The sequence below is a fragment of the Styela clava genome, chromosome 1 (genome assembly GCF_964204865.1).
Source record: "Styela clava chromosome 1, kaStyClav1.hap1.2, whole genome shotgun sequence".
NCBI lineage: Eukaryota > Metazoa > Chordata > Ascidiacea > Stolidobranchia > Styelidae > Styela > Styela clava.
The window spans coordinates 4,580,819-4,603,708 of NC_135250.1; the positions used below are offsets into that span (position 1 = coordinate 4,580,819).

Below are 22,890 nucleotides of genomic sequence, written 5' to 3' on the forward strand. Positions count from 1 at the left end.
TTGATCATATGACAAACGCTGGTCGTTCGTCTGGCAACGAGACCTAAGTCGAGTAGTATTAAAATAGTTTACACCTGGCAGAAAGGATCGATACTACTTGAGTTGTTTGTCGGTTCCTTGCAACTATCGCAAATAAAGCCGCCACTACCTTTCATATAAAATTGCTATTGGATTTCATTCTATATTATTCACCGGATGTGCGTTATGAATGAAAATCTTGAAAACGGAAATAGGCTTTGGAACTATGCTTTTAACGGGGTTTTTATCAAACTCGCATACCCTTCCACTTTAATTACAAAGTTTTTTCTAAATCTCAATTCTTGCTATACAGTCACTTCACAATTTTCCCAAAAATTGACATTTTGGAGACATACTAATGAAGATATATATATGCACGTATAATAAAAAGTTACCCAACAGATACCACGGCAAGAAACTAAAATGTGAATAACAATTTACAATAAAGTCAATAAAAACACTCTTCAATACTAAGTTGGAGAAACACACAGCTTGTCAATACACACGGAAGCATCGTCTGGACATTGAGAGCAGGAGTATCCCACCAAATATGGCAAAATTTCAATTCCACCTTCGTAACTGAAAATAAATTATTATAATGAATAAAAATACCGACAATTAAATAAATAAGAGGCAACAATAAAGCAATGCTCAAATTTATAGACAAGAAGCTCAAATGACTGACCGCGGTACCGGTAGCCTGCCCATGTGACGGACAACTGGACAAGGCAAAGTTACAAACTTTGGACTACTGCCTCCAATTTGAACAATGTGACTCCAACGTTTTAAATATGCTTTGATTCTTGCAGCGGTTATGTGTTATGTTTTGAAACTCATGCTATTCGTGCCACAGACTATTACACTTACTATTCATTTCCTGCAGGTCCGTAGATACAAGCAACCAATGTCGACCCATATCCTCCTTCAATATCCCTGTTGATATAAAAATTTAGGTCGCGTCATGGAACATTCTAGGATACTCCCGAAGTATGTGAACCAAGACGGAGGACACCGGAACGTAGTATGTGTACCAGGTTAGGGTTAGGGCATCATTTTATTTCAATTTTTCTTATTTTAGTTCTATTACGAGTTCGGGGACTAGCCAGGTGACTCCCGTAGAATTTGTATCTGAAATTATGGCCTAGCCCTAACATGGTTCACATACTACGTTCCGGTGTACGCCATTATAGTTCACATACTTCGGAAGTACCATTGAAGCCTGTGTTACTTGGATTCAAGACCGTGAATATTATAGTCACAATGAATGAAAATCGAATAACAGGCAGTGAATTTCGTATTTACTTGAGATTAGTTAGATGACTAGTAGTCTACATGGGTAACAAAAACTTGCCTGCATTGCGCTATTGCACATCCAATTTGTCTTGTATTCGCCCATACAATCTGTTTGTAGTGACCACACTGTCGTCCGGAGCATGTTGGATACCCCGTTATATTGTAAAATTCGCACTGAAAAGTATACGTGTACATACGTCACGCCTGCAATTGGGGCTTCAACAATATATGTTATATCTATTCATAACACCAGCCGGAGTGAGTGTCTTTCCCTACTTGGGTGGAAAGATTTCAAATTTTTCACTAGAACTGAAAAGCATACAAGATCATATGTTATATTTTCTTTCAAATAGGGCCGGAGATATATATATGCGTCATTAAATCTATCTTCATCACACTATTCAAGGCTAGTAGCCTACCCTACTACGGTAGAATTTTACGACACAGAAAGATTTTTAACCTTATACTGGAAAGTACGGAAATGAACTAAGTAGACAGAAAAAATTTAAAATTGGGATAGTACCCGACACAATTGTATTTATTTATTTCATTGTATTTATGTTACTGCTAAGTTGGCTTCCAGTCGCAGGTTTCGACAAATATTAGACATTTTCAAAGTTGAGGAATGCTGGTGCTCCACGAAATGCCCTTATACCATTTTTGCTGATTGATTTTTGCCAGGCTTTATCATGAATACTTCAAATATGGGATATTAATACCATACCTCGCTATACCAGTCTGACGTGACCTTAGTCGGAATTTCACTAAACCAATACTGGTTTCCCGCGTAAACATTTTCTCCGAGAGCTGCCCACTGGGATGTTCTCATTGCAGGATAGGTATGATAAACAGAACATTTTCTGAAACAGGAATATGGGGATTTTATGGATTAAAATAAAATGTTTGAATAGTGCAAACGATGTTTACATCATTACATATCGTCACGCTAATAACCAAATTGCGTAAGTCATTTTTAGCAGTTTTGAGAAAAACGTAAAAAACTTCCTAATGATATTGTTATGCCATTGAGAGTCAATAATTTGCCTTAGTTCAATTTTTTGATCGTCGTCGGACTTAAGTTAATTTGTATTTAAGTGACGTCATAATGGCGCACTGTGACTTGAGCAGAAATGTTTCTATGTATTGGGGACATACGCAATTTTGCAACTTTACCATATGCACTAGTCCTGAAAACTAAACATTCGAAAAACGAATGTAATTCTCAGTATCTACAATGTCTAATCCCCAAAATAGCTAATCAGTTTCAAGTACATTACTTTTTATGTTCAAAAATATATATTTCATCAATATAACACGTTCTGCACACCCACCGAAATAAGACTAAGATTAAATATAAAGAATAAAACAGCCATGCACCCAATATACAAGCCAACCAAGGTGAATTGGACTCGGAGTGCACGTCTTTCTATACCAGTGTTTCCCAACCCGAGTCCGCGGTCTCAAATGAGTCCGCGGAACGATTGAATGAGTCCGCAACGAGCCAGAAATTCACTAAGGGCCGCAAACGTTTTTGTGAAATTTAACCATCAGCCAAGTTACGATTTACGTTAGAATTTACATAAGACATAAAAATCAAGTTTATTCACATAACATTAATCGAGTCATGAATTACTGGATACTGAGTAGGGCTGGGCATATATTCGAATATTCAAATATTAGAATAGCAATTTACTATTCGAAAATTTGGTAACACGTGACGCAACAGGTCACTTGCGCGTCGCTTAATCAACGATTGGATTTCACAACTCACTTGCGGATATCCGACGAAACACGAGTCGGCACACTCGTGGATAGATACCTAAGTGGTGTTTCTCGCGAGTTTGAACAACGAGAAATAATTTTTTCTTTGTAGTTGTCCATAGTGGCGACCTAAATTTTCTAAATTTAAAGGCGCAATACAAAATACTAAAAATAGAAGAACGGAGAACATCATAGGTTTTGTTTTATGATGGCCCGCGGTCGATTAAAAACGCGTTTTAAGACATTGTAAATTCGGGTGTTATCTTGCCGTGGCAATTTAAAGAAGAAATGCTTTAATCTTGTCATATGTCGACGCAACCGCGAGTGACTACGAACACAATTAAATTAAAATAGAAAGACATTTTAAATTCTCGTCGTTGTCACGGATTGAATATTGTGCGACAGAAAAGGCCATTTATACGCTAAAAAGTCGACTCTTTTAACAAACGCGTAATTGCGGCAAATTTCCGATTTTGAAATTCGTTAAAATTCTGTTGTTTTTGGTTTTATTACTTCTTCACACAGAGTACGGCTGCAATAAACGCACGTTGAGTCCGCAAAGGTTTTCGCCGGTGAGAAAATAGTCCGCGACCAAAAAAGGTTGGGAAACGCTGTTCTATACTGTAGTATAAATTCAAATTAATACGCGCTAAGCTAGAATCCGAGATGCAAAAACTCGAACAATAGTCATGTGGTAGCAATGATAATTAATTATGACGAAACAATTGCACAAATGTGCATGTCATACTAAATCTCCATTTTTATGGGTTTCGGAATTCTTAAAATAAAATCTGAGTTAACAGACAGGTGCGCAGCATTACATAAATACCTATTTTATAAAAAAACTCAAAATCGCCAAAAATGACTTACGCAATTCGGTTATTAGCGTGACGATATGTTTACTTCATTTCCAATAAGTGCACAGAAGTGTCTTGATAACTTTTCAGAACTTGGTAAATGAAAAAGTCGATACAAAACGATCACTTTTTATTTATTTTTTATGTGAACCGGTATTTCGCCAAAATTTTGCTGTTTAATTTATTTCATGACGACACTTTTCACAACATATGGGTACACTTTTATATGAATAGTCTATGCATTTAAACATTGCTCATTGTCTTCAATTAACGAGTGATGAAAATGTTTGTGAGACAGTTTTCTGAAAGTCAGATTTAATTTAGAACCATTGTTACAGCTGATGTGATCGGGGTTGTTTAGTGAGTTTGGCAGGTTTTTATTTGAATCAGAGTTGTATTTTTTTTAAATCGTCGGAATCAGGGGAACGAATTCCAGATATTCTACGGTGATAATCGTGTTAAAATGCTTTGCAGAAACTCAGAATATATTACGTTGACCAAGCGTCATTTCTAGCCTTGTACGTCTTATGTTTGATATTATCAAAATTTTATTTATTCAAGATTTTGGAGCTGAAGTCAGAGTCAAAATTCTCACCAACTGAGAGCCTAGATCCGGAGTCGATTGTAAATCTCCAAAACTATAGCCTGGTTCAGACTTGCAGTTTTATGCAATTCAGTAGCGTAAGCTTAACGCAGGGCTGTGCAACCCGCGGGCCAGATGAGGCCCACAAGAAAAAATTGCGCGGCCCGCGGAGAAGTGTCATTTTTGAATGGTGTGCAATTGAAACAAGTTTTTAATTTAATTTAATCTAGTAGCCTTTGTGCAAAGCAAACAACGCATGTCATAAGATCAAAAACAAACATTTTGAGCCTGCAACTACTAGCAAACCTATGTTAAATAAAGGTGTCGCCCGCAGGTTGAACCAGGTATTTGTATCAAACCTTTCTGTATTAAAGGTTGCACACCCCTGGCGCAAAGCAATCATATATGTCTTAGATATTTAGTTTTAAAAAGTTCAGAATTAAGAAATTTTCATTACTACGGACCTCACGAACTCGAAAGCCTTTTCAGCAATCTCGTCGCTCCAATATAGTTGTCGCATATTCGATGCCACTGGTTGAACATCTTTTCTATGCTGATTGTGAGCTTGAACAAATTCATTTTGTATGTATTCTGGTAGCGGATAGAAACTGTACAAATAGCTACCTGGATTCCCTGTTGAAAAATAGAAAGCTTCTGATATTTGATAGCCAATCAAAATTGTAAACTATAGTACTTGATTATTTTTTTTACTTGATAGTGTCAATAAACTCTACTGACGAATTCCTGATTCTACTTAATTTTTCTTTCTTCTGGTTTTAAACTACCTATTAAATTATTTAGTGATTTATTCCGTCATCAATTATTTAAAATTGATTAGTCCTGTGTCTGCGAAAAAAGTGATATTTCACAATAAAAACCCCAATAGGAACAACATATTTAAAAAGCACTTTGCGACCAACGAATATTTTTTGTGTTGAGTTCGGATTTTTTTTATAAATTTGCCGGTGTACGTTTATGTATAGAACCATCCAAAATAATAATACTAAAATAAATTTAAAAAAGCGATATTTGTAAAAAAACAATATATCAATTATAACAATTATAAAAAAAACTTACCATGGGCGATACTCCAATAAACAGACATACATATTAGCAAAATTTTCGCCGCTTGTTGAATAAAAGCCACATGCATCGTTGCAAATTTTGCTAATTATGAGCGACTTCAACCTCCATTTAAATCCATTTGATTGAATGATTTGATAGTATTGCTTCCTGGAAATGTCAAGTTCAATAAATAAAATCATTATTTCAAACCATGAGCATTCAACAATGGGGCGAAGCATAACCTATCATGTCTAGCTAAAGTTCATATATGATCGTTAAAGGTCCGATAATAACGAAAATATGCATGTGGCTGTGCTAGCTGTGAAGTTGAATGATGTGGCAAATAAAAAAAATTTGAACTTTATACTCAATTGCCATATTATTGACTCGGTCAAAATTGTTTTTATAAAGGATATTATTAGGAAATATGGTGGCTAGTTGAACTTTGTAAAGGGTTCAGAGCAGGATATTTTGGCGTTTTATATAGAGATTGACAAACAAAGCATGGAGTGTATGCAGTTGAAGAACTACCTGGTTTTGTATCTATTCCACCTCCAAGATAATCAACTTCAATGACACATTGGCGTAACATACACAAAACGAAAATATTGGTCAGAAATCGAAGACTTATCGATCGAAAAACAGAAACTGCGATTTCGATTCATCCGCTCTAACTCCACAGCGACACCGTGTGTCCCATCACTAATGACTTTATACCTGTCTAATTATACGACATAACGGTTCTCACGAACCCGTTCTTAGAATTTCGTGACAAATCAGCGAATCCAAGCCAACTGATTAACAGAATTCTTCATTTACAAAATGATGGTTACAGTCATGTTTATTTTACAAGCAGCTAGCAAAAATAGCATTCTATATTGAAATTGAACACACAATTTTACTAGAGAAAGGAAGCCGCGGGCAATCAGAATTGGACTATCAAGCAGGTACACCCAAAGTTCTAATATCTAATGTTCTATAAATCTAACATATGGTGGGGAATTTTAGTTTTCGTAATACTGTTGCCATTGGCCAGTATGGATTTGGAGGCTAATCAGTCAGCATGGGGTTTCTGTTAAGTCGTTTTTGTCATCACATTCCGTATTGAATTGTAGTTGTTACGTAATTTTTTCAGTGAAGTGGATGTGATTATGTGCCGATTGAAATTCTATTTTTTCTATTAGTTACTGTAAAGAGCCTAATCCAGAGTTAATGTGTGAATGGAAAATTTCATAGTTTATTAGAGTGTAAGTATTTAGTGATTATTTAGAGCAATGTGTAAACAAACGTCACCATATCTGCTATAACCACTGAAACAACGGCTCAGTCACATGTGAAATGTTGATAAAGGCGTATGCACTTGCAGATCATACATACAATCCATTCTTTGCAACTTTCGAAACATCTCTCGTGCGTACATTTGTTCAACAACTTTGAGTGCATGTCATCCAAGTTGACATTATGACATCACATTTAATTTTTATTTATTGTGATGCTGGGAAAGCGATGCATTAGAGCAGGGGTCTCAAACTCAATTTACCTAGACTCAATTTACCACTGGACGCAGAGTGTGGGTGGATCAGGTTTTCGAATCTTTAAATATTTTATTTTTTTCATTCGAGCATTTCATCGATGGACAGTGATGCCTCACCACATGGAAAACATGGTCACAATGTATCAATTTAAATCGAAGCGTTAGTGATTGTGACGTCGTATTAATTATGCGAACTGAGCTAAATGACTTGCGGGCCACATCAACATTAAACTTTCACACCAAGGCGGGTGCCACAAACTATAGTCCTGTGGGGCGCCACTGGCCCGCGGGTTTGAGACCCCTGCACTAGAGTAATTTCCTCAAGTTTATGAGATTCTCAAAATATTAGAGCAAGTCACAGAGATTTATTTTAGGATATTCGTCTGAATACGGGAAATTCTGCAATATATAATGCAAAATGAAAATTATACAATAATGACAATTTAAACAATTTAGTCTGATTAGATAAATATTCATAATATCGTATTGAGGAATTAGTAATAAAAAAATAAACCTATTTTAACAGCATATAACACGCCTCACATCCTTTTGTGATATGAACTGGAAAAAAACGACCAATCAGAAATAGCCATAGCCTATGAGAAAGAAATTTGCTTTAAACGAGTAAGAAGTGAACATAAGCAACACGAAGACAGCAGAGTGGTCATATCTGAGAAACATCAAACAACAAAAAAGGCTTTCTAGGCTTTTGATACAAATTTCAAACAATTTTGCCCCGGAATAAGCAAGTGAGAACCGAATTTAATAAATTCATTGGAATGCTGAAAATCGTTTATTAGCCGTCAATTCCACGTCAGGAACTCTTTGGAACATATAATCCAGAAGTTTCGTCAAGCAATCTGTGGACGTCCTTACTAGCTTTTCTTCGTTTACGGTGTTTTTCAAAAAGTCAATCGGAATATTCTTCAGGCGAAGTTTGCAAAAAAGAAGGGCAAATGTCTCATGTCGACCTTTTGGATCTGCTGATGCCCAACGACTTATTGCACGGTATAGCGTAGTGTCAGTGGTGTATCTGCGACTTTTGAAATACGTTTCCATGTCTTTATCCCGTAGTCTCGTGAAGTCTTTTTGCTTAGAAATACTAAGCAGGTTTTCCATAATATATAAATCCACCGCCTCATGTATTTTACGGTAATCAAATTTTATGGCTGACGATTTTATGAAGAACCAGTTGCCCGGGGTAAATCTCACTGAAAAGGGGGGTGGATAAAACTGGTCGGAAAATATTTCAGGAAAAACGTCCACTCTTCGATCATCTCCATGTTGTAACCATCGTAGTAAGTCCTCAAAAACATTGCTGTAATTTGAAGCGATAAGTTGTTTGATGTAACTTTTGAAGTTTTGTTCAGATATTTTCAAATACTCGGGGGATGATGCAACTCTTTTGAAGTTTTCAACAATAAGACCATCAATATCTTTTTCGGCCTTTTGATTTTCACATGCATTTGCTAGATATTTAGCAAACAGAAAATCCGATCCAGAAAATTTCTTATGATATTGGGTAAATACAAGTGCTTTTCTCGCAAAATTAGGTCGACATGTCCTGCACGATTGAATGTGGCTGTTTATCCAAATGACATCTTGAAAGTGGGTAAACGTGGTCTTTGAGATGTCGAATGCATCAAAAGCTTTGCAAATGTCATCTTCGTTCTCTCCACTTTGCAATGATGCCCATTTAGATAAAAATAACCAAGTTGACTTTGAGTCGCGTGTAGACACCTGGTACATGCCCACTAGTTGTGCGATGTCTTTGCTATTTAAAATCTGTATTTCGTCTCTTTCCGCAAGCATTGGTATATGCATAACAATTATTGAATCGCACTTATTTTCAAGCGCTTTTGAGTAAAACTTTGCCTGCATTTTTACCTGAACACACGTCAAATTATCTACATTTTCCATGAGATAATCGATGCATAATTCTGTTAACTCTTGCATTAGCCACATATGGGAAATTTGTAGAACGTCCAATATACAAAACATATTGAGCTCTATCTTCCTGCGATACATGAAGTCGATGCATTTATCGACACCCTTCACGTTCACATCTTTCAACTCACAATAATTTTCTTCGGCTTCAGACATTGGATTTTCAAACATCTTCCTAAAGAACACTGATTGTGCGCTCAGAATGACTCGATGGACTTTGTACGCTCGATTCTTCACTCCCATGGTAAAGTCGCAATACTTTTCTCTCTCAAAAGGCACTGCTGATTTTGATTGGTACATCTTTAGAAACTGAGGACGGTTCTCTTTTTAGTTTATTAAAAAATAATAGTAAGTTATCGGAAATCTACAAAGAATATAAAATTACTTTGCAGTACTTTAATGGCTAGAAATGCGGCGCTCCAAAAGTATGTGTACCAAAATGGAGGTGACTGATGTTGTTCGGCTACTCTACTTCAAGTTGTGTATAAAGGGACTGAAACCTATTGGCAGGATATCTTCACTTGGCTAACTCAGACAGTCCCCGACTCATACATAATAAAACTAAAATAGGGAAAATCGAAATAAAATCATGGCCTAACCCTAACTTGGTACACACACTACGGGAGTGCCGGAAATGCTTTGAATACATACATTATCTGTGATGCATGTCCTCACAGCGGTCGTCTACCGTCTAGATTCGAGAACAAGGCTGCAGATGACGTAATCAAGAACGCGTATAAAGTAATATCAAAAAAAAAGCATAATAATCATTATTTTAAATATGATAACGATCAGCGCAATGGTGTGCTCTCCTGTACCCAGTGGTGGGATTCAAATTTTTTTGTCAGCCGGTTACTTAACAAAAATCATATTTATCAGCCGGTTCTGTTTCAAAGAGAACATTGACAGTAACCAGTAATGCTAACCGGTTCGCTGATCTCATAAAATTCCATGAGACGGTTCTATAAAACCGGTGCGAACCGGCTGAATCCAGCCATTGCCTGTATACCTATGTATTCAAATGATAATGCATATGATCATTACTATATACCTACGATATGACAAAGATAACTAACTAGTGACATTGGGTAGACTACCAAAGTCACGAGAGAATATTAGGGCCTTTTTGACCTGGGATATAATATCATGAAAAGACAGACAGGGAGATTGATCAGACTACAGCGGATATTAGATAAAAAAAAAAAAAAGAATAGAGTAAATTCTTTAATATCTCTGACGAAGAGGTGCTATTCCTAAAACTTAGAAACTGTCCACGTGTGATGTGGTATACGCATCTAGCTATTAATGTGCATTTGCAATCAATTAATCTTACACAAAACCCTAAAATGAAGCATTAGGGGTGGGACGAGTACGGTATTAAAGGATTTGGAGGTTAGACAAATCCTCCGAGTCGGTGACGTCTCAATGAAACTATCTAACATAAGTTCCTGATTATGCTGCAACAATGCGGTCATCAACGTCAATCAAGTCGTATTTCATGCCAAGCGGTGCTGCGAGTAGTTGTTGAACTGGAATAAGATTTAGAAATTATTCCGGGCGAGAGAAAAGCCGTCATAAGGCGAACCCCATGGGGGGAATGCATTCCACATAACTCCAGCTTTTGTGGGGAAAAACTTGGCACAAAATCTTACGTCTGGAGAATCAACTGACAATTCACAACTGAGGCTCACTGCTAATCGAAGTTTTAAATATTCAAACTATAACCCAGATAAGATATATCTAAATGATTATTAATCCAGAGATTCTTACAAATCTCACTTCTCCTGTTTCCGACGAGCCTGTCTACGCGATACGAGTAATTTTCTAAATAGTACGTTGTGTTACATCGAGAATCGCATTCACTTGATTTTTGTAGTGACATAAACACTGCGTCCGTTTAACTTGTGTAGTAATTTATTTGTTATTGTTGCCGCCGTAATTTTCCTTGATTGACAGTGTGCGTCTACACACTTTATTACGAAACAATTGAGAGAAAAATCTTCTAATAACATCAATAAGAACAACAGCATAATAACAAAACGATCCATAGGTCCACACCGTGCCCAATAACTACAGCAATTCAGAATCAATATGGCACTCTTAGTTTACTGCTGAATCCTTTTGCTCATTTAGAAAATTAATAAACTTATATATAAATGGCTGCCTCAAAAATTGCGAGTCTCACGTTTCACGTAGTTCACGTTGTTAATGGTGAATATGGCTTTGGCATTTTACCAGGTCAGCCAGCGACAACCAAAATTTATTTGCCCTTTCTTGCCGGAATGAATTATAATTGTTACACTATTTATTATATTTATTACTTATCGATCTTGATCGGTAAGTATGTTGATAGGTATTTGTCTGTTTGTTCGTTTGTATGTTTGTTTGTCTGTTAGATACACGCGATATCCCACGGAAGCGAGTCTAAATCTGCTCCAAATTTTACATGTGCATTCATCATATCTCGGACCAAGAGCCTATTGATTTTGGATGAATTATGTCGTATACTTAGCGAGTTATTAATTAATTAGTGATGAAACACATGGTGTCGCTATGGAGTAAAAGCGGATGAATCGAAACCGCAGTTTCTGTCTTGGGGATCCGCTAACTTCCGATCGAAAAGTCTTCGGTCTCCGAACAATATTCTCGTTTTGACAAACGACTTGCCTGATTGACAAATTGGATTGCAAATTTTGTTGAATAAGTATTTCCCAAGTACATTACGTCAAACAATATAATCTCGTTCGAGTATCCTTGTGGCACCTGACACATACGGATACGAAGTAGAAAGTAAACAAGGAGAAAGGACTTTTAGTTCAGTACACAATAACCTAGCTAGTACACCCTATATTGGCACCTTTGATCAATACTTGACGTATTGAATGGTTATTGTTGCGCCATTTTACACTATTTGTTTCAATATTTGAGCCATTTCATTTGTTGGGAACGACTTGCCTGATTGATAAATTGAATTGCAAATTTTGTTGAATAGTAATTTCCCAACTATATTACGTCAAACAATATACGTCAGTTTCCTCTCGAAATTTGCTTGTCATGCAATGTTTTGTAAACAAACTCTCGTTGGGAAACTAGTTTGGATAAGGCTTGTTATTTGCTAGTTCCCTCTACCTGTATGTACTGAAGAATAAGTGTTCAATACGCTCAAAAATGTCGGCAATAGCTATTGTGATCTGCCTTATGATGCTACTTAGCGTAGATAACTTTGCTTTGGCATTGAATTCTTTAGGAACTTGTAGTCTTGTTTGTGACGATACATTGCCTCCGTTTATCCCTATAACGAACGCCGTAGTGGGGGCACCAGGGAAAGCTGGGCCAGAAGGCCCCAGAGGATTGCCCGGTCTACAAGGACCTAGGGGTCCGACCGGCCACCCTGGACAAAATTGTGACTGCTCCGGTTACCAACGTCTTTCGAACCAGATTGCCGAACTGCAAGCAGCAAACAGAAAACTTACAACAGGTAAAAACATGTCCTATTTCTCTTTCCCTACATTTTGTTATGCAAAATTGCCGTGTTAAATGCGTGTTTATGTAGTGTGTTTATTGTAGGCCAGAATGACTGATTATTTGATTAAAACGGTTGCAGCTTTTTCCCTATCCTCCAAAACAGCTTATATATTGGCTTAGGACCATAGGTGGACAAGGTTTTTGGACCATGGGCCACAAATTTTGCCCACCTAAACTGGCGGACCATCGGGCCATGTACGTGTAACGCAAAAATTTATATTTTATGAACTATATTTACAGCGTTACAAAGCAAAAGTGGAAAACAATTAGCCTTGTGCCAAAACTAAAATTAATCGCAATCTCAACAAATTCATTGCGCTATTTTTCAACTAGAACATCGAATTTTAGTTTGGTTGTGGCAACACCAGGCAGACCATATTGAATTGCCCAACGGGCCGGATTTGACCCGCTGGTCGTAGATTGCCCATGTCAGGCTTAGACTGACTCCTAGATTCTTTTATATACAGAAGTATTTATGCTGAATGGATGGTACAAATCTAGCAACGGTCTGTGGTACAAAAGATTCAAGGAACAAAAAAATTACAGTGGCGCAAAAACTTTTTGTGCACGTTACGGTGGGCGTCTGGCAGCGGTCGGGATGAGGAATGCAAACGTTCGAAAGTTAGTGATATTGATTCATTATTGCTTAGGCTGTAGCAACATTTTTTCATGTAGTTGAAACCTAAATTTTGTGAAGCAAAGACATTCATAAGAGATATGTAAAAAATTGGTTGCTCCTGAAGTATGCGCACCAAGATGTCGCACAACCTGAACTCTGACCGGGTACACAACCTGAGTTCAGGTTGTGCGCCATCTTGGTGCGCATACCTCAGGAGGTCCAAAAATTTTAATTTGTTGTTGCTTATACTGTCAAATGAACAAAAAATTATTAAACTGAAATGATTAATGAAATATTTGAACCTATTTTTATGAGATATTTGACAGCCACTGATACCCAACAAGCTGTTACGTTGTAGTTGTGTCAGACATCGGTTCATCCTAGCTTGATAACACCTTGGATGGGATGGCGAGTGGGATTCCTCCATTCCACACATGGAACCAATATACTTAGATCATGATATCGTTTCTTACGAAAAATATTTCACCATTTCAGTGACGTCATCAATAAATTAGTCATACCCAGGGGTACTCGAACTTGGATAGGTTTGGACGACCTTGCAAATCACAACATATGGCTATGGATCGACGGGGTTGTTTCTACCAGACAAAACACAGCATGGAGAAAAAATGAACCAAATCATTCGCACGAACATTGCGGCCACATCGACTTCGATTGGACGGTGGTCGACAATCAGTGCCATCTTCTGATGGATATTCTGTGCGAAAAAGAACAATAATCGACTGTATGAGTTTGACCTAATCAATGTAAGAATAGAATAATCTCTTTGCACGAAACACTAAGTATATATATTAGTAAGTTTTCATTAGCTCATATCTTAACTTCAGACAGGACGTCACAAAATACAACTAAATCAAACGTTGGTTTAGGTCATTTAGGACAAGGTTTTCGGACCAGGGGCCAAACATTTTGCCCACCTAGACTGGCGGGCCATGTAAGCGTGACGTAAAAAGTTACATTTTATGAACATAATTTTATTTACAGTGTTACACAAGAAAAAATGGAAAAAAATAAGTCTTGTACCAAAACTAAATTCAATCGCAATCTCAACATATTTATTGGGCAATTTTTTCAGCAAAATCACTAAAATTTGTTTTTAGCTAAATTTAATTACCCAACGGGCCGGATTTGGCCCGCGGGTCATAGTTTGCCCATGTCAAGTTTAGTTGCAGTGAGAATCCATTATTAATTGTTTGATTTTGAGAAATATATTGTTTTGTCTGAAGAATTCAGACTATGATATGTTAAAAGCTCACTATTACTCGTGTTATTTCGTGGAAAGAGATTATGTTATTTTTATTCATCACTTTAATTCTATCTCGTTCAAGCATCCCTGTGGCAACAAAAACATAACCACCCGAAACAAACAAGGAGAAAGGACTTGCAGTTCAAAACACGACATACTAGTACTCTCCTAATAAATTTAGGTGTGTACTATAGATGGGGTATCGTGTACTGAACTGCAAGTCCTTTTTCCTTGTTTATTTCTATTTCGGATCCTTATGTGTCAGTTGCCACAACGACGAGATAGTATTATAAAGATAAACAAGAATAACATAATCTCTCTCCACAAAATGGCAAGTATGTTATTTAGCTTTCGTGTGATCATAGTCGAACTTCTTCAGACAAAAACCAGATATGGCTTAATAAACAGCGAACTATTTTGTGGAAAGAGATTATGTTATTCTTATTTGATAAATTTAGTTGACGTTTTGGATTCGACAGTATGTCATGTTCCTGATTTTTATTTACTCATATTAAGAAATCACTTATCAATACACTCATTGCAAATTATTGTGCTTTGTTTGTTTTGTGTGTAAAAACAAAGAGAATCAAGACATCTCAGCTCAAAAATCTCGGTTTCAATTTCAAATTAGGTACTCCCGAAGTATGCGTACCAGATTAGGGTTAGGCCATAATTGTATTCCGAATTTCCTTGTTTTGGTTCTATTACGAGCTCGGGGACCGGCAGTGTTAGCAAAGTGAATATACCCCTGTCCATAGGTTTCAGTCCCTTAACACAACTTGATGTAAAGTAGGCGAACAAAATTAGTTACCTACATATTGGTACTCGCACTTCTGGAGCGCCTCAAATTATGCGTCCGTTGCCTTACCTACAATGTAATAAATCTGGGTGCTTGTGCAATGCTATGCCAGTGTCATTCCAAATAGATCAATGTTTCCACATTGGTGATTGCTTACCTAGAGCCATCTCAAGAGCGATAGTGAATCCCCACCCCCACAAAAAAATAAAGATGGATATATATGTGGTAGACTAAATCGCAATCTCGAATCTTTTTCATGTAAATTTCAATACAACTGGGGGTGCTCCCGAAGTATTCGTACCAAGATGGCGCACAACCTGAACATAGTATGTGTACCAGGTTGGGATGTTCAGGTTGTGCGTCATCTTGTTACGAATACTTCCGGAGTGCCAAACAAGGCAAGTTAGGCAAAACTGATCAAGAATTAGGTATTTTACAATGAACAAAAGAAGTCTATATTATTGTTTTTTCACCTGGCGACTTTTAAAAGAAGTTTTTATCCGACTCATGGTAGGTTTCAATAAATATGTGTATGGTTGAAATTGAACCAGGGTTTGGAAGTTCAACTTGACAAGCTTATAAATAGACGGTGCTTACCAAGATGGTGCACAACCTGAACATAGTATGTGCACCAGGTTAGAGTTATCAGGTTGTGCGTCATCGGATGCACATACTTCTGTAGCGTCAAATAGACACAAGGATAACTGTGATCATCATTGCCACTTCTACTGTGATATATAGACTTATAAATGAAGCATAAGAATTCTGTTGATGCCAAATATAGGCCACAAAAGAATGGGTTGAAAACATTGATCTACGACCTGCCTTTTTTGGTCAAAATGATCATGCGCTTGTATATTTGTTACAATTTTTGCTCACTCATTCATAATATACGACGAAACAAATGACAATCAATCCCAATGATACCATTTGCGCACCATCATCTTTATCGTTCTACTATCTACGTTAATTAAGTGTGCGGTTCGGTACTCTCGAAGTATGTGACACAAGATGGCGGACAGCGGAACGCAGTATGTGTACCAGGTTAGGCCATAATTTTATTCCAATTTTCCTAATTTAGTTCTATTACGAGTTCGGGACTAGCCAAGTGACTCCCGTAATATTTGTGGCTGAAATTATGGCCTAACCCTAACCTGGTACACATACTACGTTCCGGTGTCCGCCATCTTGGTTCGGGAGTACATTCGATTCTGTACAAAAATGAACGCCATTTTTTTAATTTATTCAATCATCCGCATTCTTCGCAAATCACTAATTCCACAAAAATACTCCTGACATGCATTATATTAAAATCATTTTATTATGTTATCATGGACACAAAATATATTTAAAAACCCAATGGTTTATTTTTAAACGAAGAACGAATTTTTGATATTCCATATCACAGATAAAAGTTTAAAAACAGACAACTTAAACACAAACTTTCAATGATCTACTCAAAATAAACTGAATTTAATTGTAAAGTGTGTGTTATAGTAGATTTATTTTCGGCGTTGAAATCGAAGTCGTTTTATTAAACTGATCAAATTTGGCGCCAAAAATTTGAACCGGAATCAGAATTTGTAACTATTCTATTTATGAAACAAGATCGAAATTTTAATAACTTTGACAGAACTTAGTAGGCTATAAGTTTAATTTCAGCTTTGGATGAACTGTAAATAGAATTTAAGAGACAGAGATTCACACTCAGTCGCATTTTTAATGCCAACACAGTAAAAGACCGACGCGCTACTACTTTTGCCTTGGGCACAACATTGGTAATAATTTAATATGCAAAGACTAGAAATCCCGTTGAAACTTGAGTGACATTGTAAATAGTGTCGCACTTTGGTAACATGTATAATTTATCAAATAAAATATCGTTTTTTCTATAGAAGTTTTTAAACCCGGGTCATAAGTTAAGTCGCCATATGGGTCATTCGAGTGCCGAGTCGAGTCAATCACTGAGACGAGTCATTTCATTGAGAGGATATCGAGTCACTTTTTTGATAAATGGAGTCAAGAGCTCAAAATGATTTGAGTTATAGACTCGAGCGTCTCCATTACAATTTGTGAAATTGCCTCAGGTAAGGACAGAAATAGTCGCCATCATTTTAAATTTATGTTTACTATAAAGCATTCCTCAAGACCAAAATCAAGAACAAAATTTTTTGTCCCAAAATTACAATCTCATAAATGCATCAAATTTAAAGAAATTAGCTATTGACTACAGCAGTATTGTCAGATCAAGTATATGGATAAAAGGCAGGAAAATAGTAATTAACTTGAAAGAGACAATTTCGTCTAAAAACATTGAAATTCTAAGCGATTGGGGTGATAGTGAAAGATAAGAGCAATTTTTGTCTAAACGACACCAAATTTTAAAACATGTTTAACGTGGATCGGATTCTACGACGCTTTCGATGAGGGCACATAAAAGAGCCACTGCTATGTAATAATTTCTAATGTTCTTACAAAATTTAGTGAGAGAAACATCTCACATATGATGTTGAATTGTGAATAGTTAAATAATGCTCAAAATATATTACCTAAAATATATCTAATCTACAAATAATAAGCGGAAGCAGGGAATATAAAAATATAGAGGCTCTTTCAGTGACAAGACAACTTCGCGACGAGGACGTGGAAGTTATATTAGTTTCACAAGAAGTATTTCCAGAACACGGTGTTGTAGATTGGTCTGAAAAAAAAAAGAAATTATTCAACGTGTATACAGGCTATATGATTAAAAATGCCATATATTGTGTGTTTATATTGTTGTTATACAGGGTGTCCATAAAGTCCAATTACAATTTCAATTTTGTACGCTTCTGTAGTATGTGAAACAAGATGGCGGACACCTGAATATAGTATGTGTACCAGGTTAGAGTTAGGCCATATTTTAGTTCCAACTTACTTTATTTTAGTCTATTACGAAACTAGGGGACTAGCCAAGTGACTCCCGTAGTATTTCTACCTGAAATTATGGCCTAACCCTAACTTGGTACACATACTACGTCCCGGTGTCCACCATCTTGGTTCACATACTCCGGGAGTACCGAATAAAGGATGCCGACTAGTGATAATGCAAAATAGCCTAATCGGAAAAGATTCCAAAAATCGTCTCGCACATACTCGAAATTGCGAATTATGGCAGGGTAATCGCGGTGCGATGACCGAATGGAACTTGTAAACTAATATATAAAAACGACCGGGTCTCAACTCGAAAAGCAATATTTAATGTTTTTGAACAATTTTCTTTGACTTCGAACTTCAGATCGAAAACGAACGAAAATTAAACACAAACAGCCCGGTCCATGAACAATTCTTATTCCCAGGTTAGCAGAAAATCGCTCGGTAAAATAGAAAATGTGCCGAAAAACGTACAACAAAATCTTGCAGAAGCAGTGAAAAACTACCAAGACCGTGAAAAATACCAAAAAAACGTGCAGAAACCGTGAAAAATCACCAAAACCCGTGCACAAAAACACTAAAAACCGTGAAAAAAACACCAAAAACCTTGCAAGACGTGCAAAAGCCGCAAATAAACACCAAAAAACTTGCAAAAATCGTCGAGTAAAGCATTTGATTTATTTATGTTATAATATCGCAAGTTACACATTTCAGGTATATATCCCGTCCCGAGGGTACAATGACATTAGTAGGCAACGCCGAGCCGTAAAGTTAAGCGTCCTATGAAAATAAATTTCAAAAAAAATAAAAAGAAAACTTCCAAACTGTTACTATTCTTCTTACATGTTGCATTCATCTCCTTTGAAGTTGAAGTTATTCCAGTTGTTAGCAGGGTTGTGAAGACACTCGTAAATCCAGAAGTTATCTCAGTTGCAAAGTTAGTCGTTAAAACACTCGTCAATTCAGCAGTAGGTAGTTCAGTTGCAACGTTAGTCGTTAATTCAGCTATTTCACTCGTTAAAGAAGTTGTTAATTCAGTAGTCAATAGAGTTTCATAAGGTGTCGTACGCTCAACAGTCGTAGCTTCCGTCGCTGTACTTGTGACAAGATCTCGATCTGTATTTGTATATAACCGATAGCCTGAGTTTTGGCAATGCTTTTTCAAAATATTTGCTTAAACTCAAATCTATAGAACCTTGTTAAGTACACATTATTGATCGCATTAAGAATATGTAGATGAGCTCTGGTCTTTGCCTATAAGTACTGTTTTTGTATTTATTAAAAAAACTGTAAAGTGTAGTTTACTTTTTACAATCATTCATAAAATGAAACGCCGAAGTATTGTTGTATTTTAAAATCAATACGGACGTCATTTTGTTTATTACTTATGACTCGTCACACTCCACCCTTGGCCATGTATACAAATTAATTGTCTTTTTCAACGTTGAGCCAAGAACACACACATTACAACATAGTCATTTAAATTGCCTCCTCCGTACAGAGCATATATATAGAGTCTGCCAAATTTGACCAAAGGCTCAATTTTTAGGGCAGCTAGCTACAGAAAATGTAAACAACTAATCAAGTGCAATTGTCATGTAAAGAGTAGTTAATCAATCTATAGTCTACAACAGGGCTACTCAACTATTTTTACCAAAGATCCGCATACAAAACTTCAAAAATATTTGGGTCCGTTCTTTTCAGAATTTATATTTCGGCACCTTAAACGCGCACTTCCTCGACCGGCTAATGAATATTATCTAATCAAAATTGCTTATTATGATGTTACAGTATTTTTCATATAAATTCAAAACTCTAAAAGTCATTTTATAAAAGGAAACTCAAAAAGTGGGGCTAATGATCTAAAATAAAGAATTAGGTGCGGTCCGAATCAATTACTCGAAAATTTCGGACCGCGGTCCGCCAGTTGAGTAGCCCTAGTCTACAGGAAAAGTGATGATAAACGTGCAAAGTTTTGTTAAATAAATTCTACTACACGAAAACAAATAGCAAACAGAAAAAGACAGAAAAATAAGACTGTAATTAAACAGTTACCTATTTCGTTCATTACAGTTGTCGCCATTTCGGTAGCTAACAGAGTCGTCGTTTCTTGAACTGTTGTGATCTCCACTGTTGTAGGTGCCACTGTCGTTGTAGTGAAAGGAACATCTCTTTCTGTATTATTGCATAGCTTATCTATACACAGATCCTCTGTTCCACATTGGCTACATGGTGTTCCACTGATGTATGGACGAAACGCTGCACCTCCTGCCAATCTAATAATGTAAATAACTGATTAAATACACGATTACCAGCCTGGGAGAATTCCTTCCCAGAGGAAATTTGTCGCTCTAGGAGAGAAGTTTTACTTGTATTTGCTGTAGTATTACCAATATTTTTATTAGTCATTTATTATTATTAATATAATAGTCTTGTATATAACTAATTAAACTGTACAAAAGCGCGACTTGCGCATAATACTAGCTATAAGGGGATCAATTGAAGGTTGAATAAAGGGCGTTCCAGAAGTGTGTGTACCAATATGGAGGTAACTAATTTTGTTCGCCTACTTTAATCAAGTTGTGTAAAGGGACTGAAACGTATGGGCAAGGGGTATATTCAATTGGCAGTCCTCACAGACAGTCCCCGAACTCGTAATAGAACTAAAATAAGGAAAATCGAAATAAAATTATGGCCTAACCCTAACCTGGCACACACACTACGGCAGTACCCATATAAAAATTCGACTTACACTTTATTTCCACCAGGACCGTAATTACAGCTGACAAATGTAGATCCATGTCCATATGTGATATCACTAAAAACAAGAGAGCAATGCTCAAATATATGAACACTTTAACTAGAGCGAAGCAGTCCTTACCTTTGACGCTACCGGTACCCTCAAACAATTTCCGAGTTTCGCGTAGCAGGAATTTATAGTATAAAACCGATTAACCAGTGTTCCCATGGATAAAATAATACAGCGAAATTTTGGACGAAATATCAGATTTCACGCGAAATTCAAAAATAAATAAAAGTAACAGCCTTCTGGCAAAAGAATCAATTTTTAACCACTGAAAATTTCAAAATAATTAGTCCAGTATTCGAAGAGAAAAGCGATTTTCAATGATAATGATGACAAATAACAAGAGAGCAATGCTCAAACATATGGACACGTTTCACGCTACCGGTACCCTCCAAAAATTTCCGAATTTTCAGTAGCATAAATTTTGTAGGATCAAAACGTACAGCCAGTCATAGCGCGAACTAAAATCCGTGTTACCATGGATAAAAATAATACAGCGGAATTTTAGACGAAATATCAAATTTCATGTAATTCATACGAAATTTAGAAATAAATGAAAGTTCTAGAGAAAAATTCAATCTTCAACCACTGAAAATTTCAAAGCAATTGGTCCAGTAATCAATGAGAAAAGCGGTTTTTATTATCGATGAAATCATGTGTCAAAGAATAACAAAAAAAAGAAGATTGCCAGCATAAAATGCAATAGGATATTTATGTCCACTAAGCACTAACGTGTCCAACAACAACTTTTGTTACATTCTAGAACTTAGGACTTATAAAAAGGTTCAGCCCTTTTGAATTTTGTGTAGCTTCTTCCAAAAAATAACATGATAGCTGTGTGTTAACCAATTCTTGCTTATTTGGGGCCTTGTTGAGTAAAGTTCAAGACTTCATAACAAAATAGGTACGTTGAGTGACAGAATCAAAAATTCAATATTTCGACTAATCTCTCGAAAACATTTCATGCTAATCGGCTTGCGGACATGGTTTCATCATTTTTAGGCGTCAAATATTAACTTACCAGAAGACTGACGATTAGCGCGGTACGGAAACTCAAAGAAAAATAATAAAGACAGTCTAAAGTCAAGTCTAACCTGCATTGGGCTATTGCACATCCAACTTTATAAGTTTCCGCCCAAACGATTTGTGTGTAATGCCCACACTGTTCTCCAGACTGGCAGCCAGTGGTTGTATAATTGTAAAAAATATCCTAAAGAAAATAAGTATTCGATACAGAGTTATTTTGAAAAACAACTTCGAATCGCCGTGTGACTAAAACTAGATCTTGACTCCAGATCCGCACTCGGGTGTTCATTTCAAACTTGACTTCAGGGGTATACAACTCAAATATGGATACGTGCCAATAAAACACAAACCAACAAACTTCAATAAAATATAAAACGGGAATATCGGCCGGAGACCGAGGTCTCATCGATCGAAAGTTAGGGGATCCCCCAAAACAGAAACTGCGGTTTCGATTCATCCGCTCGTACTCCACAGCGACACCGTGTGTTCAATCCCTAATTAATCGATAACTCGCTAATTATACGACATAATTCATCCAAAATTAATAGGCTTCTGGTCCGAAATATGATGAATGCACATGTAAAATTTGGAGCAAATTCAACGCTTTCGTGAGATATCGCGTATGTCTAACAGACAGACAAATACGTATCAACATACTTTTACCGATCAAGATCGATAAACGAGAATATCGGTCAAAGACCGAAGACTTATCGATCGAAAGTTAGGGGATCCCCAAAACAGCGCTCTTACTCCATAGTGACACCTTGTGTCCCATCACTAATTAATTAATACCTCGCTAATTATACGACATAATTTGCTCAAATCAATAGGCTTTTGTTCCGAGATATGATGAATGCACATGCAAAATCTGGAGCAG

At 36.6% G+C, this 22,890-nt stretch overlaps 3 protein-coding genes across 4 annotated transcripts in view; 1 reads left to right on the forward strand and 2 right to left on the reverse strand.

Annotated features, from left to right (window-relative positions):
* Positions 1-377: 377 nt before the first annotated feature.
* On the reverse strand, positions 378-6,712 carry LOC120348370 (GLIPR1-like protein 1). Its single transcript, XM_078116761.1, has 7 exons — positions 6,109-6,712; positions 5,590-5,745; positions 4,977-5,145; positions 2,036-2,171; positions 1,370-1,485; positions 886-951; positions 378-597 (listed from the first exon to the last, which is right to left on the reverse strand). Exons 2-7 carry the CDS (start codon positions 5,663-5,665, stop codon positions 489-491), a joined length of 672 nt encoding a protein of 223 aa, XP_077972887.1. The 5' UTR covers positions 5,666-5,745; positions 6,109-6,712; the 3' UTR covers positions 378-488.
* A 5,374-nt stretch (positions 6,713-12,086) lies between these two features.
* Positions 12,087-15,017, forward strand: LOC120348262 (perlucin-like protein). Its single transcript, XM_039418373.2, has 3 exons — positions 12,087-12,536; positions 13,051-13,204; positions 13,698-15,017. Exons 1-3 carry the CDS (start codon positions 12,227-12,229, stop codon positions 13,939-13,941), a joined length of 708 nt encoding a protein of 235 aa, XP_039274307.2. The 5' UTR covers positions 12,087-12,226; the 3' UTR covers positions 13,942-15,017.
* A 1,614-nt stretch (positions 15,018-16,631) lies between these two features.
* Positions 16,632-22,890, reverse strand: part of LOC120325375 (GLIPR1-like protein 1) — a 203,947-nt gene continuing 197,688 nt past the window's right edge. The window contains exons 5-9 of one of the 2 annotated variants that reach the window (XM_039391482.2): positions 22,082-22,197; positions 20,934-20,999; positions 20,237-20,457; positions 19,025-19,297; positions 16,632-17,969 (exon numbers count right to left, since the gene is read on the reverse strand). In XM_039391482.2, the coding sequence (XP_039247416.2) occupies positions 17,818-17,969; positions 19,025-19,297; positions 20,237-20,457; positions 20,934-20,999; positions 22,082-22,197 (828 nt within the window). In that variant the 3' untranslated portion in view covers positions 16,632-17,817. The remainder of the gene's footprint in view (positions 17,970-19,024; positions 19,298-20,236; positions 20,458-20,933; positions 21,000-22,081; positions 22,198-22,890) is intronic. The other variant, XM_039391483.2, reaches the window with a different exon arrangement.

Coding starts and splice junctions, on each gene's coding strand:
- LOC120348370 (XM_078116761.1), bottom strand. CDS start 5,665: ATGCATGTGGCTTTTATTCAACAAGCGGCGAAAATTTTGCTAATATGT. Junction 5,146..5,589: donor TTATTGGAGTATCGCCCATG/GTAAGTTTTTTT, acceptor ATTTTTCAACAG/GGAATCCAGGTAGCTATTTG. Junction 598..885: donor GGACCTGCAGGAAATGAATA/GTAAGTGTAATA, acceptor ATTTATTTTCAG/TTACGAAGGTGGAATTGAAA.
- LOC120348262 (XM_039418373.2), top strand. CDS start 12,227: ATGTCGGCAATAGCTATTGTGATCTGCCTTATGATGCTACTTAGCGTA. Junction 12,537..13,050: donor AAACAGAAAACTTACAACAG/GTAAAAACATGT, acceptor TTTTATATACAG/AAGTATTTATGCTGAATGGA. Junction 13,205..13,697: donor AGGAATGCAAACGTTCGAAA/GTTAGTGATATT, acceptor TCACCATTTCAG/TGACGTCATCAATAAATTAG.